Source organism: Ranitomeya imitator, chromosome 3 (genome assembly GCF_032444005.1).
Source record: "Ranitomeya imitator isolate aRanImi1 chromosome 3, aRanImi1.pri, whole genome shotgun sequence".
Lineage (NCBI taxonomy): Eukaryota > Metazoa > Chordata > Amphibia > Anura > Dendrobatidae > Ranitomeya > Ranitomeya imitator.
In genome coordinates this window covers 101,025,926-101,042,678 of record NC_091284.1, presented here as the reverse complement: position 1 = coordinate 101,042,678, position 16,753 = coordinate 101,025,926, and the positions used below count along the sequence as shown (strand labels likewise).

General features: G+C 45.9%; 1 protein-coding gene across 1 annotated transcript in view; it reads right to left on the bottom strand.

Moving 5' to 3' along the window:
- The window catches only part of BLTP2 (bridge-like lipid transfer protein family member 2), an 86,793-nt gene extending 77,051 nt beyond the window's left edge, over window positions 1-9,742 (bottom strand). Inside the window, exons 1-3 of the mRNA XM_069761227.1 lie at window positions 9,564-9,742; window positions 3,355-3,487; window positions 489-538 (exon numbers count right to left, since the gene is read on the bottom strand). Of these exons, the coding sequence (XP_069617328.1) occupies window positions 489-538; window positions 3,355-3,487; window positions 9,564-9,631 (251 nt within the window). The 5' untranslated portion in view covers window positions 9,632-9,742. The remainder of the gene's footprint in view (window positions 1-488; window positions 539-3,354; window positions 3,488-9,563) is intronic.
- Between the last annotated feature and the right edge of the window lie 7,011 nt (window positions 9,743-16,753).

The following is a 16,753-nucleotide window of genomic DNA, read 5'->3' as shown; positions in this document are numbered from 1 at the left end:
TCCTGTGTCCTCCAGTATGGCGATGGAGAAATATTACATGTCTATTCTGGTCTGGACGAACCTACAAAACGTGACATTTGCCTGCTAAGGCCTCCAATAACATGCTGCACGCACGGCCACCAATGATGAGCGACCGTGCTAGGAAAAGGTGTTATCCGAGCATGCTTGGGTGCTAACCAAGTGTCTTCGGCATTCTCCAAAAACATGTTTGAGTCCCTGCATCTTTTTGATAGCTGCAACACATGAAGGAATCCTGTTTGTTAGGTAGTCCTTACATGTGTTGCGGCTGTCGAACAGCTGTAAGACATACAGCCACGGGGACTTGAGCATATTATTCGAGCACGCCAAAGACACTCGGTTAGCTCTTGAGCATGCTCAGATAACACCTCATTCGAGCAAGGTCGCTCATTACTAACGGCCGCCCATCAGTCATATCAGAACCTCAAGATATTGCCTGTACCCTACCACCCATAGATTGCACTACTTACGGCAGTTCATGGTTCAGCAGCTTGCTAGATATCCAGATACTGTCAATTTCCTAAAATAGGCAAAGAAATATCCATTAAAACCATTTAAGGCTCATTTTTATTTTAGTCTTTAAAGCCGCACGAGACGCCTAAACGACGTCCCAGAAAACTAGTCATTGCATACTTTTAGCAGGCTCCTGTCAGACATGCAGAGCCGACGTCAGGCCTGCAAGCTACTGCTTGTATCGGCATTTAACCAGTTCCAGACCGGCCCTTTCCCCATTCATGCTCACGTACATCTCAGGATTCTTTTCTACATACAGTTTTAAAGACTTCTAAAGTCTTGTTCACAAAAAAAAAAAAATTCACGATACCTGGGGCTTAATTTTTATATTCAGATTTTTTATTTTGCCAACTGTTTTTTTTAATGGCACTTAAATTATTTCCACACTGCATTCAACTTTCCATTGGCGTTATTAGTTATGGGATATATAGCTTTTCTTGTCGGGGAGGAGTGGGGATAGCGACTGCAGTTTATAATAGCAGTAAAAAAAATTTTTTTGTTTGTTTTATGTAGTTTTTCTTGTTTTGTGCCTTTTTTTATGTATTTGACACATGATGTCCCAACATAAGTTCCTAAAAGTTCTTCAGGCGGCATTTCACCATTACTAATATATATATATTTCATTGCTGATTTCCTATAGAAGCGGTGCTGGTATATTAGCTCCAGTTACAGGGCAAATTCGGCTATCTGACTACACTACGGAGCTGATTTAGGTCCCAGCTATTCCTGCACCTTCCTGGCACTCAGTGATCACATGAAAACTTGGACGGTGGCAGGAAGCATCGTTTCCTGAACTATCCATAGTATTAGTTCAGTGCTGTGTATACAGCGATCATGGTGAAAGGGAGGACAAGAAACTGTCTATATGGGGGGTCTGGCAGAATCTGATCGCAGCTCCCCACTTCTGCAGCTGCTGACTCTGCAAGGACTTCGAAAATGTCACTGCAACCTTATTTACAGATTGCCCCGACATTTTAACATTTTGGGCACTCAGCAAGCAGTTAAAAAAACTTAAAGGAGTTGATCGGCTTCACTCACTTCTGCATCAGGTTAAGAGTGCCAATGATGGCGCCTCTCCCCGTAACTGCTGGGATACGTGCACAATATCCATTCTAATGGGCAGGACACGAGCATGACACTTGATGATCATGTAGACATCCCAGCCAGTACAAGGTGAGACAGAAAAAAAAAACTAAAAAAAAAAAATTAAAAATTCAATAATAAAGAGCATGTCTACGATGATCAAGGTGTTGTGCTTCAGTGGACACTGTTACATCATTTAAAGCAGATGCAATAAATAAAATCTAATGACTCCCAAGCTGACCTTTTGAATAATGCACACACAGCGCTATGACTACCTTGGTTCTTTGAGTGTTTATTGTTAAAAGTGGTTTGTGCAATGGCAGATTTCCTTAAAATTCATCTATGTTCTGTAAAAAAAAAATCTAGGAAACTCCTCCACAATCAGTGCGCTCCACGCCCAGACTTTTCTCGTGCTGCACCAGATCTCTGGAATGCGCTGCCCCGGAGAGTCAAATCCATTCTCAACATCAACAGTGTTAGACATGATATAAAATCCAGCTTTTTAGGCAAGAACATATTTTTTACAACATGTACCATCTCAAATGAAGAATCTTGTCCAATACGCTGACACTTTATAAGATTTTTTTAATATTTTGTAATTATGGAAAGTTATGGAAAGTTTCTGTTATGAAACTTTCACAACAGAAGGAAAAAAAGTAAAATACGGTAAATGGTCAAATGCTAACTATATAAGAAATGCATGATTTTACAATTGTCTACAATTGTTGTCCACTACTCTCATACTTGTTACTTGGGCGCATGCAAACGTCAATCCAAATCAGTCCAAGGAAGGACCACGGCTCTCCTGACCCAAGTGTTCCAGCCTCAAAAACCAATATGACGCTGTTAGCAAGTCTCAACTATTTTCAGAACTCAAGCAAAAATGTATGTTGCGTGCTGTGCATGTGGAGGCCACTTTTTCATCAACAGAGGTGCAAGACGAGGACCTACTCCGGGTATGTGCTAGTGTCCCCGAGGTGGGTCCTACATTCATCAGACATTTATGGCAAATATTGTAGTTATTCTATGAATGTCTGAGATGAGAAAACAATTTTAAGGTTATGTGCACACGATGCGGAAAACGCTGCAGATCCGCAGCGTTTCCGCAGCTGTGGGTCCGCAGCAGTTTCCCATGAGTTTACAGTACAATGTAAACCTATGAAAAACAAAAAAACGCTGTGCACATGCTGCGGAAAAAAACAGCGGAAACGCAGCGGTTTACATTCCGCAGCATGTCACTTCTTACTGCGGATTCCGCAGCGGTTTTACACCTGCTCTAATAGAAAACCGCAGTTGTAAAACCGCAGTGAAATCTGCAGAAAAACAGCGGTAAATCAGCGATAAATCTGCAGCAAAAACGCAGTGTTTTTGCCCTGCAGATTTATCAAATCCACTGCGGAAAAATCCGCAGTGGCCAAAAATACGTGTGCACATAACCTAAGAACTGCTGTAACAGTATGCCCCCGCCTATATTTACTCCAAATAATAATTGTAAGCTGCCTAATAAGACGTACAGCGCATACATAGCTGCAGGCTACAACCTTATATCTGGTGTCCTGATTACTCCACTATATACAGACCCAAAGCACAGAAGGAAAACAAGAACATTCACGTCACAGGAAATAAGGAAGCATCAAGCCAAGTCCAGGAGTGATGTTCCTTATCTACCTAGCGTTACTGGAAAATGTGTTTAGGAAGGGCCATTCCTGTTCTCCTCACACCTCCGGATACACAACTCACCAGGGTTTGCTGCTGCTGCCTTCCAAACTTCAAACTGATGTTCTGAAACCAAAAGAACCCAAGGCTTCCGATTCTCAGCTCCGCGCCAAGCTTCCTCTGACACCAGCTACTGGCCAGGCGATAAAGCAGCCATCTACGGATGGGATACATTCATTTATTACGCGTCATTCATCCCACAAGGATATAGCAGATCCTTCCACTTACAACTTTTTATTATTATTATTATCATTATACATTTTTATAGCGCCATTTATTCCATGGCGCTTTACAATCTTGATCTGTTACATTATGCCAAATAGTAAATAAATACATTAATCTGCCTTTTTCTTAAATGGAACCTGTCTCGTGAAAAAAAAAAAAAATGCTATTACCTGCAGATACGTGGTTAATCTGCAGGTTAACAGTGTTGTGATCCTGCCCGGAGGCCGCACTTAAGACCCCACTTTATTCCCCTTAGCAGCATTTGGGTTCAGTCACTGCTCTGTGTATAGAGCGCGGCAGCTGTAACTGCGCCCCCAGCACTGACTGACAGCCGGCCCGCCCCTGTGCTGAGCTGCAGTCAGTCAGTGCCGGCGCCCGGTTACAGCCGCTGCTCTCCATGCACAGAGCAAACACTGAACCCGTGCCGGCACAGCCAACAGCGTCAGAATTTCACATTGTCACAATTCTGCAGTCGCATAAAATGAATGTAATCAGACGGAAAAAAAACTCTTCAATCATATATTTTACTTGTAAAGCTGAGTGACATCCATTACAGCATCCAAAAGTACAATGAAGGGTCAGTGCAAAAACAAAAATCAATGGGGGTCCATCCGCCTCCAATATAAGTCAATGAGAGCTCACAAGAAACAAGTTTACACAGTTTCTTTTAGCATCATTGGCACTTTCTTGTAGGAAGTGACGGCATCTGAGAAGGTGGGACCCTCGACGAGTGGAAACATTATGAGGCAGCATTACCCTTACTGGGGAGACGTCTTGGGAATGGAAGATGTAAAATCATTTATGTGATAGAAACATTGAAGGGATCCTGTCAACACAAAGAAACATGATCACACGAAAGTAGAGGGGCTCAGTGAACCCTTGGTTTGCCGTAGGAATTCATTACACCTCCCCTCCTCATGGTTTCCTTTCTCAGCCTTCTCTACACCCATCTTTGTCAATCAAGTAAGAGGAGGGCAGAGAAAGATGGAAACCAAGTGGAAAAATGCAGCAAGCGCCTGGTCAGAACAGTCATTTACGGCTGACAGATTTTATTTAAAACAACTGAACAGAAAATAAGGAAAAAATAACAAAACAAACCAACATAGGCTGCAAATTCAGTTTCCAGTGTATCGGAGTTATAGGATCCACACATCCATCTACTGTGAAAAAGAGCAGCTAATGCGGTGACAAGCACATGTCACGTACGAGGGGAGTCAGGCGGCCATAATATGGGAGCTGTGTGACAACCACCTCACACACAATGTCACCACTTTTTAGTTCTGCCATGTGCAGATCAGGGTGATTTCCACCGGTGGCCTCAGCCCTACTGACACATTACCGCGGTCAGGGGACCTGGGATTCTGCAGCTACGGTAAATGTTGGCACCAAATTCTTTGCTATTGAAGGAATTCCACATGAAGGGAGCACCTCTTAGCTACCAAAGGGATCACCATAAACACTACAAGGGTGGACCTCACCAGCTAAGACTTGAAACATTAAAGAGGTTGTTCAGTGAAAACAAGTTATCACCTATCCATGGCATTGGTAAAGAGAACTTGTTGATCAGTGGTGGTCCGATCTCCAACCTGCGCGGATCGGCAGAACAGGGAACTTACATCCCCTTTAGAATGGAGGGGCACTGCGCATGCTGGACAATGAATGGAGAGGCCGTCCGACATCTGACACGCCGCTCTATTTTCTAACATGGATAAAACTGCCCCATCGGGGATTAAAAAATAAAAGGAAATCAGGAAAAAACGGTTTGAAAATGCAACCGGGGACTGGAGGGGTCCGATGACGTCCTCTGCAGCTTTCCACCGTCCTGAACCTCTAGACTGAGAGTTCTCTTCCTATACACTCAGTGAGGGTGGGGAGACGCTGGCCGAGGGCTGCGCCGGACCACTCAAATCCCTGACACTTGTGAGGGGTGGGGAGATGCTGGCCGAGGGCTGCGCCGGACCACTCAGATCCCTGACACTTGTGAGGAAACACTGGCCGGGGACTGCGCCGGACCACTCAGATCCCTGACACTTGTGAGGGGTGGGGAGACGCTGGCCGAGGGCTGCGCCGGACCACTCAGATCCCTGACACTTGTGAGGAGTGGGGAGACGCTGGCCGGTGGCTGCTCCGGACCACTCAGATCCCTGACACTTGTGAGGGGTGGGGAGACGCTGGCCGGGGGCTGCTCCGAACCACTCAGATCCCTGACACTTGTGAGGGGTGGGGAGACGCTGGCCGGGGGCAGCTCCGAACCACTCAGATCCCTGACACTTGTGAGGGGTGGGGAGACGCTGGCCGGGGGCAGCTCCGAACCACTCAGATCCCTGACACTTGTGAGGGGTGGGGAGACGCTGGCCGGGGGCTGCTCCGGACCACTCAGATCCCTGACACTTGTGAGGAGTGGGGAGACGCTGGCCGGTGGCTGCTCCGGACCACTCAGATCCCTGACACTTGTGAGGGGTGGGGAGACGCTGGCCGGGGGCTGCTCCGAACCACTCAGATCCCTGACACTTGTGAGGGGTGGGGAGACGCTGGCCGGGGGCAGCTCCGAACCACTCAGATCCCTGACACTTGTGAGGGGTGGGGAGACGCTGGCCGGGGGCAGCTCCGAACCACTCAGATCCCTGACACTTGTGAGGGGTGGGGAGACGCTGGCCGGGGGCTGCTCCGGACCACTCAGATCCCTGACACTTGTGAGGGGTGGGGAGACGCTGGCCGAGGGCTGCGCCAGACCACTCAGATCCCTGACACTTTTCTCTGAAATGCCGCAGCTTTTCTGCATAAACCATACCCAGCTGCCGTAATGCAGACAGTGCCTGAGTCACACTGCGCACAGGACACGACTGCTCACAGCTTCCTATATGACTTTGTTGACACAGTATATTAGAATACACATGGATATTGATTTTGAAGCTGATCCTTTTCAAAATCCACAAAAAAACCCTCAGTGTGAACATGAACTAACGGTGAAGAAGCAGAGAAAAGTCCAGTGGACTGTGCCGTGATCTCTCCTGTGTGTGCAGCACCGGTGATCCATAGAAAGGCCCTGTGTAAACACGAGGCACCCAGCCCAGCATTGTGTGAGGCACAGGGTGGACCCGCGGTACAGAGGTACACCCATATCCACAGCCCAAAAAACCTGCAGTCTCTGCACAATGTGAACAACATGGGAAAATGGAAAACTGGCTGTGGGCTGGTCTGAAACTGCAGTCCACTCCTATCTCTGCCGGGTGACATCTACACAGGCTGGGCGACACCGAGGGAAAAATAAGTGGGAGGACGGGACAGGGGTGGGCGATACATATGGGGCGAACTAATATGTATAAAGCAGGACGGGCGACGTGTAGTAGTGAGCGATTGTGCTCTGATAAGGTTATCTGTGGGTGCTCAAAACATATGTACGAATCCCTGTGGCTGCATGTATCCCGGCTGTTAGACAGCAGCAACACATGCAGGGATTACAGAACACACAGGGAATCTCCGCACGTGTTGCTGCTGTCTAACAGCCGCGGGGACTGGAACATGTTGGTTAGCACCCGAGCATTCCCGGATAACAAAGTGGGCCGGGAGACGAGGACAGAGGGGGTGGGGACACATGTATGGTGATAGGTGTTATATAGGGGGACACATGTATGGCGATAGGTGTTATATAGGGGGACACATGTACGGGGCAGGTGTTATATAGGGGGATACATGTACGGGTAGGTGTTATATAGGGGGATACATGTACGAGGCAGGCGTTATATAGGGGGATACATGTACGGGGCAGGTGGGTATTATATATGGGGATACATGTACGGGGCAGGTGTTATATAGGGGGATACATGTACGGGTAGGTGTTGTATAGGGGGATACATGTACGGGTAGGTGTTGTATAGGGGGATACATGTACGGGGCAGGTGTTATATAGGGGGATACATGTACGGGGTAGGTGTTATATAGGGGGATACATGTATGGGGTAGGTGTTATATAGGGGGATACATGTACGGGCAGGTGTTATAAAGGGGGATACATGTACGGGTAGGTGTTATATAGGGGATAAGAGTATGAGGCAGGCGTTATATAGGGGGATACATGTACGAGGCAGGTGGGTGTTATATAGGGGGATACATGTACGGGTAGGTGTTATATAGGTGGATACATGTACGGGTAGGTGTTATATAGGGGGATACATGTACGGGTAGGTGTTATATAGGGGGATACATGTACGGGTAGGTGTTATATAGGGGGATACATGTACGAGGTAGTTGTTATATAGGGGGATACATTTACGGGGTAGGTGTTATATAGGGGGATACATTTACGGGGTAGGTGTTATATAGGGGGATACATGTACGGGGTAGGTGTTACATAGGGGGATACATGTATGGGGTGTTATATAGGGGGGATACATGAACAGGGCAGGTGTTATATAGGGGGATACATGTATGAGGCAGGTGTTATATAGGGTGATACATGTATGAGGCAGGTGTTACATAGGGGGATACATGTATGGGGTGTTATATGGGGGGTACATATTGCCTTTATACACTTGCTTTGGCAAAACTGATGTGTATTTGGTGATGGCGAACTCAGTCGAGGGGTTCAAGAGAGGCCTGGATGTCTTCCTGGAGCAGAACAATATTGTATCATACAATTATTAGGTTCTGTAGAAGGACGTAGATCTGGGGATTTATTATGATGGAATATAGGCTGAACTGGATGGACAAATGTCTTTTTTCGGCCTTACTAACTATGTCACTATGTTATTTGGTCCTGCCAATAAAGCTTCTTTGAATCTTGAACATGTACGAGGCAGGTGTTATATAGGGGGATACATGTATGGGCAGGTGTTATATAGGGGGATACATGTACGGGGTAGGTGTTATATAGGGGGATACATGTACGGGGCAGGTGTTATATGGGGGGTACATGTACGGGTAGGTGTTATATATGGGGGGTACATGTACAGGGTAGGTGTTATATAGGGGGATACATGTACGGGGTAGGTGTTATATAGGGGGTACATGTACGGGTAGGTGTTATATGGGGGGTACATGTATGAGGCAGGTGTTATATAGGGGGATACATGTACGGGGTAGGTGTTATATAGGGGGATACATGTACGGGCAGGTGTTATATAGGTGGATACATGTACGGGGCAGGTGTTATATAGGGGGATACATGTACGGGGCAGGTGTTATATGGGGGGTACATGTATGGGGTGTTATATGGAGGGTACATGTATGAGGCAGGCGTTATATATAGGGATACATGTATGGGGTGTTATATGGAGGGTACATGTATGAGGCAGGCGTTATATATGGGGATACATGTATGGGGTGTTATATGGGGGGTACATGTATGAGGCAGGCGTTATATATGGGGATACATGTATGGGGTGTTATATGGGGGGTACATGTATGAGGCAGGCGTTATATATGGGGATACATGTATGGGGTGTTATATGGAGGGTACATGTATGAGGCAGGCGTTATATATGGGGATACATGTATGGGGTGTTATATGGGGGGTACATGTATGAGGCAGGCGTTATATATGGGGATACATGTATGGGGTGTTATATGGGGGGTACATGTATGAGGCAGGCGTTATATATGGGGATACATGTATGGGGTGTTATATGGAGGGTACATGTATGAGGCAGGCGTTATATATGGGGATACATGTATGGGGTGTTATATGGAGGGTACATGTATGAGGCAGGCGTTATATATGGGGATACATGTATGGGGTGTTATATGGGGGGTACATGTATGAGGCAGGCGTTATATATGGGGATACATGTATGGGGTGTTATATGGAGGGTACATGTATGAGGCAGGCGTTATATCGGGGGCACACATGTATATGTACACTGGCTATAAGCTGTGTGCGGCATCTTCCTGTCAGGGGGCTGTGCCCGGAGCGGCACCGATGTCCCTGCTCGGGGTGACAGCAGCAGTGGCCGCCACGTCTGACAGCTCCTCCCGGCAGCCCCAGGCCCCGCTCTGCCCCCGGTACCCACCGTCCTAGCAGCAGGGCGCACACCGCCAGCAGCAGCAGCGCCAGCAGCACCGCGGAGATGACGGGCATGGTGCCTACCCAGGACCCGGGCCACTGACACCGGCGCCTGACACTGTCACACCGATCCGGGGGAGCATGGAGGTCCCTCCTCCTCCGGAGCCACTATCCCGCGAACAGGAAGTGAGAGGGGGCCGAGCGCGGCGGCATCATGTGAGCCTGAGGAGGCGGGGAGGCCGCGGTGTCCGTGCTCGGCCTGTGCTGCGCCGGCACCTGCGGATCGCGATACTGCCTCTCGCCAACAAGTGATCCTTTATCGTGACTCTACTCTCCTCCTGGATAATTATCGTGACTATTCCTCCGATCCCTACAATAACCAGGAAGTCGTTATGTGATGTGCGTCTCCATCAGGGCACTATATGCCGGCGAGACCAGAGACACGGGTGTGTGCACAGGGCCAGGAGTTGCTGCGGTTTTGACGCTGTGTACGTATGCGGCAGCAGCAATGCAGCGTCCAGATGTTACAGCCTAGCGGATGGGATTAGTCCCGTGTACGGAAGCAGCGTATATTCACTGGGTCCAGATCTATGTTCTATTACCCCGGTAAATGCACATGTGATCGCTGAAGCATCGACTGGTGCGGTCTTGAACCCGTCAGTATCCGCGGGTGATCTGCAGGCGCACAGAGCCGGGCATGGGATGTCTAGAAATAAATACGCAGCGTCAAAACCGCAGCAAATCCTGACTGTGGCAGCGTACCAGGCTGCCGTCACAGCAGCGTATGGCATCCGATGCGAGAAGCTAATGGCCCCTGCTCTTCTGGGAGCGTGATCGGAGGAGACGGTGAAAGTCATTTCTAATTTCTCCATCTCTGCTGTCGGCGGGGATCGCTCAGCACTCAGGTGTATGGCTGAGCCGAGTTTCGCTGCCAATCTAAGCATGCTGCCGACTCGGGATGAGAAAATAATCGCAGATAGGACCTTTACGATGCGCCAACTATGGCCAGGACGGGCGCAGGAATCCAACAATCCGGTCGGAAATTATAGGCCAGTAAGCTTAACCTCTACTGTGGGTAAAATCCTGGAGGGCATTCTAAGGGACGCTATACTGGAGTATCTGAAGAGGAATAACCTCATGACCCAGTATCAGCACGGGTTTACTAGGGACCGTTCATGTCAGACTAATCTGATCAGTTTCTATGAAGAGGTAAGTTCCGGATTGGACCACAGGAACCCAGTGGATGTAGTGTATATGGACTTTTCAAAAGCTTTTGATACGGTGCCACACAAAAGGTTGATACATAAAATGAGAATAATGGGGATAGGGGAAAATATGTGTAAGTGGGTTGAGAGCTGGCTCAGGGATAGGAAACAAAGGGTGGTTATTAATGGAGCACACTCGGACTGGGTCGCAGTTAGCAGTGGGGTACCACAGGGGTCAGTATTGGGCCCTCTTCTTTTTAACATATTTATTAATGACCTTGTAGGGGGCATTCAGAGTAGAATTTCAATATTTGCAGATGACACTAAACTCTGCAGGGTAATCAATACAGAGGAGGACAATTTTATATTACAGGATGATTTATGTAAACTAGAAGCTTGGGCTGATAAATGGCAAATGAGCTTTAATGGGGATAAATGTAAGGTCATGCACTTGGGTAGAAGTAATAAGATGTATAACTATGTGCTTAATTCTAAAACTCTGGGCAAAACCGTCACTGAAAAAGACCTGGGTGTATGGGTGGATGACAAACTTAAATTCAGTGGCCAGTGTCAGGCAGCGGCTACAAAGGCAAATAAAATAATGGGATGCAGCGTTTTTGCGTGCGTTTGCACGCGTTTTTCGGTGCGTTGTGCGTCGCATCGCCGACGCACAACGCTAGTGTGAACGTACCCTAAAAGAGGCATAGATGCTCATGAGGAGAACATAATTTTACCTCTTTACAAGTCACTTGTTCGACCACACTTAGAATACTGTGCACAGTTCTGGTCTCCGGTGTATAAGAAAGACATAGCTGAACTAGAGCGGGTGCAGAGAAGAGCGACCAAGGTTATTAGAGGACTGGGGGGTCTGCAATACCAAGATAGGTTATTACACTTGGGGCTATTTAGTTTGGAAGAACGAAGGCTAAGGGGTGATCTTATTTTAATGTATAAATATATGAGGGGACAGTACAAAGACCTTTCTGATGATCTTTTTAATCATAGACCTGAAACAGGGACAAGGGGGATCCTCTGCGTTTGGAGGAAAAAAGGTTTAAGCATAATCATAGACGCGGATTCTTTACTGTAAGAGCAGTGAGACTATGGAACTCTCTGCCGTATGATGTTGTAATGAGTGATTTATTACTTAAATTTAAGAGGGGACTGGATACCTTTCTGGAAAAGTATAATGTTACAGGGTATATATACTAGATTCCTCGATAGGGCGTTGATCCAGGGATCTAGTCTGATTGCCATATGTGGAGTCCGGAAGGAATTTTTTTCCCCAATGTGGAGCTTACTCTTTGCCACATGGGTTTTTTTTTTTGCCTTCCTCTGGATCAACATGTTAGGGCAAGTTAGGTTAGGCTATGGGTTGAACTAGATGGACTTATAGTCTTCCTTCAACCTTAATAATAACTATGTTATAATCCTGCCAGATTCAGGTCGGCGCTAGAAGCCGTACAACACTAAGCACACTAGCACTCCTTGCCTTGGAAACCGGCCACCTATGAAGTGCTCAGCAACTTTGTTTTTCCTAAGAGCTCTTTCAGAAGTCTGATAATTGGTCTGATCTTGAATCGCTGTGCATAGGCAGGTTGCAGCTCTCTCGACCCGAGTGTTACAGGCTCATAGAAATACACTGCTAAAAGGAACAGTAATATCCCACATCCTAGATATCACTGAATTAAATATTCCAGTTGTAAATCTTTATTCATTACATAGTGGAATGTGTTGAGAACAATAAAACATGAAAATGATCAATGCAAATCACAACTAATATTTCACGGAGGTCTGGAGTTGGAATGATACTCAAAATCAAAGTGGAAAATGAAGTTACAAGCTGATCCAACTTCAGTGGAAATGCCTCAAGACAAGGAAATGATGCTCAGTAGTGTGTGTGGCCTCCACGTGCCTGTATGATCTCCCTACAATGCCTGGGCATGCTCCTGATGAGGCGGCGGATGGTCTCCTGAGGGATCTCCTCCCAGACCTGGATTAAAGCATCCACCAACTCCTGGACAGTCTGTGGTGCAAAGTGACATTGGTGGATGATGGGAAACATGATGTCCCAGATGTGTTCAATCGGATTCAGGTCTGGGGAACGGGCGGGCCAGTCCATAGCTTCAATGCCTTCATCTTGCAGGAACTGCTGACACACTCCAGCCACATGAAGTCTGGCATTGTCCTGCATTAGGAGGAACCCAGGGGCATCCACACCAGCATATGGTCTCACAAGGGGTCTGAGGATCTGATCTCGGTACCTAATGGCAGTCAGGCTACCTCTGGCGAGCACATGGGAGGGCTGAGCGTCCCTCCAAAGAAATGCCACCCCACACCATTACTGACCCACTGCCAAACCTGTCATGCTGAAGGATGTTGCAGGCAGCAGATTGCTCTCCATGGCGTCTCCAGACTCTGTCATATCTGTCACATGTGCTCAGTGTGAACCTACTTTCATCTGTGAAGAGCACAGGGCACCAGTCTTTCAAGATCTCTGCTAGCGGTCACTGAATTGAATAATTTTTACTTTTATTCAGCCTTAAAGTCAGACCCTATTTGTTTGCATAGAAGTGTCAACTGAGCATGCTCTAAGTGTGACAGGAGAAGGAAGAGGTGAGCTGTGACATCTATGAAGGATCACACTGTTATAAGCTGTTTATAGAGGTGTTATCTGTCACTAAACCAGTAGGTTAGGATAATGAAACTTCTGAATGTGTGATACTGGTAGATTTCATTCTTTTTAATACATAGTGATATGAAAAAAAAAAACATCAAAAATCTATTTTAACCATTTGAGCAGTTTAAAAACTATGAACAGAGAAAGAATGAGGCATTTAGTGGTTAACAGCAGCGCTCAGTGCTCAGCTCCAGCTGTTAATACAACAGATATCTGCTATATGACACAGCTCAGTTACTAGAGAACTAGTTGGCCCCTGCAAAATTTTCGCACATTGGTTGCCGGGGGCGCAGGCAATTTCAGGAAAATAAAGCTGGTAAAATGTAAATGTATTTAATGAGATAATTAACACAGAGAGGTATGTGTGTCTCTGATTTTATATATATATACATACATACACATATACACAGTATGTGTTTTCATGAATATTTGAGCCCATGGATCCATATGTCCATTTTGCAAGCCGGCGAGAAAATCTCATCACACGGATGCTTACATGCGAGAAAATCGCATCCTCGCACTGCACACAGATGACATACGGATCACTGTTCAGGGAACATTTCTGTGATTCTCGACCATGTAAAACGGACCGATATTTTTATACGTTGTGTGTGACTTCAGTCTAAAGAAGATCCCCCAGTATTAAACATAATGGTATTCTACTTACTGATCAGATGGGGTCTGATTGTCAGGACCTTGCAAAAGAACGGACAGCAGCCTTGTTTCCCCTCCACAGCAATACTGCCATCTATCTGCAGTGTAGGACAGTGCAACACAGCCCTATGTATGTGAACGGAGCAGCTCCCTGTACACCAGTGCCACTTTGACAGTAAAAATGATGGAAAATTGACACCATAACTGAGCGTATTTACACCATTGTATAATAATTGGGAATATCCCTTTAAAAAAAAAAAAAAAAAGTAATATCTGCAGATTATTTTACCTTTTTTTCCCCTACGGTTGGATTTTTATTTTTGCAAGGTTGTTTCCACCAATCTCTCCCATCAGGAAACAATGTACAGTCTGAGTTATGGCAACGCTGCAGTTTTTCACTTGGAACCAGAGGTGACTCCAGGTCACCAATAAGCTGCAACCTTAGAAGGAAGATAGACTTTTCAATGACAGTCCAATAATACGGAAAATCTGATGGTTCAGAACCTGTCCGGTCCCTTTTATGCTGCATTCATTTATATCTTCAGTTTTAAAGCTGAAGTCTTAACCCCTTCATGACCCAGCCTATTTTGACCTTAAAGACCTTGCCGTTTTTTGCAATTCTGACCAGTGTCCCTTTATGAGGTAATAACTCAGGAACGCTTCAATGTATCCTAGCGGTTCTGAGATTGTTTTTTCGTGACATATTGGGCTTCATGTTAGTGGTAAATTTAGGTCAATAAATTCTGTGTTTATTTGTGATAAAAACGGAAATTTGGTGAAAATTTTGAAAATTTCGCAATTTTCACATTTTGAATTTTTATTCTGTTAAACCAGAGAGTTATGTGACACAAAATAGTTAATAAATAACATTTCCCACATGTATACTTTACATCAGCACAATTTTGGAAACAAAATTTTTTTTTGCGAGGAAGTTATAAGGGTTAAAATTTGACCAGCGATTTCTCATTTTTACAACGAAATTTACAAAACCATTTTTTTAGGGACCACCTCACATTTGAAGTCAGTTTGAGGGGTCTATATGGCTGAAAATACCCAAAAGTGACACCATTCTAAAAACTGCACCCCTCAAGGTACTCAAAACCACATTCAAGAAGTTTATTAACCCTTCAGGTGCTTCACAGCAGCAGAAGCAACATGGAAGGAAAAAATGAACATTTAACTTTTTAGTCACAAAAATGATTTTTCAGCAACAATTTTTTTATTTTCCCAATGGTAAAAGGCGAAACTGAACCACGAAAGTTGTTGTCCAATTTGTCCTGAGTACGCCGATACCTCATATGTAGGGGTAAACCACTGTTTGGGCGTACGGCAGGGCTTGGAAGGGAAGGAGCGCCATTTGACTTTTTGAATGAAAAATTGGCTGCACTCTTTAGCGGACACCATGTCACGTTTGGAGAGCCCCCGTGTGCCTAAAAATTGGAGCTCCCCCACAAGTGACCCCATTTTGGAAACTAGACGCACCAAGGAACTTATCTAGATGCATAGTGAGCCCTTTAAACCCCCAGGTGCTTCACAAATTGATCCGTAAAAATGAAAAAGTACTTTTTTTTTTCACAAAAAAAATTTTTTAGCCTCAATTGTTTCATTTTCACATGGACAACAGGATAAAATGAATCCTAAAATTTGTTGGGCAATTTCTCCTGAGTACACCGATACCTCACATGTGGAGGTAAACCACTGTTTGGGCACATGGTAAGGCTCGGAAGGGAAGGAGCGCCATTTGACTTTGAATTAAAAATTATCTCCATCGTTAGCGGACACCATGTCGCGTTTGGAGAGACCCTGTGTGCCTAAACATTGGAGCTCCCCCACAAGTGACCCCATTTTGGAAACTGGACCCCCCAAGGAACTTATCTAGATGCCTAGTGAGCACTTTTAACCCCCAGGTGCTTCACAAATTGATCCGTAAAAATGAAAAAGTACTTTTTTTCACAAAAAATTTCTTTTCACCTCAATTTTTTCATTTTCACATGGGCAATAGGATAAAATGGATCCTAAAATTTGTTGAGCAATTTCTCCCGAGTACGCCGATACCTCATATGTGGGGGTAAACCACTGTTTGGGCACACGGCAGGGCTCGGAAGGGAAGGCGCGCCTTTTGACTTTTTGAATGGAAAATTAGCTCCAATTGTTAGCGGACACCATGTCGCGTTTGGAGAGCCCCTGTGTGCCTATGCATTGGAGCTCCCCCACAAGTGACCCCATTTTGGAAACTAGACCCCCCAAGGAACTAATCTAGATGCATACTGAGCACTTTAAACCCCCAGGTGCTTCACAGAAGTTTATAATGCAGAGCCATGAAAATAAAAAATAATTTTTCTTTTCTCAAAAATGATTTTTTAGCCTGGAATTTCCTATTTTGCCAAGGGTAATAGGAGAAATTGGACCACAAATGTTGTTGTCCAGTTTGTCCTGAGTACGCAGATACCCCATATGTGGGGGTAAACCACTGTTTGGGCGCACGGCAGGGCTCAGAAGGGAAGGCACGCCATTTGGCTTTTTAAATGGAAAATTAGCTCCAATCATTAGCGGACACGATGTCGCGTTTGGAGAGCCCCTGTGTGCCTAAACATTGGAGATCCCCCACAAATGACCCCATTTTGGAAACTAGACCCCCAAAGGAACTAATCTAGATGT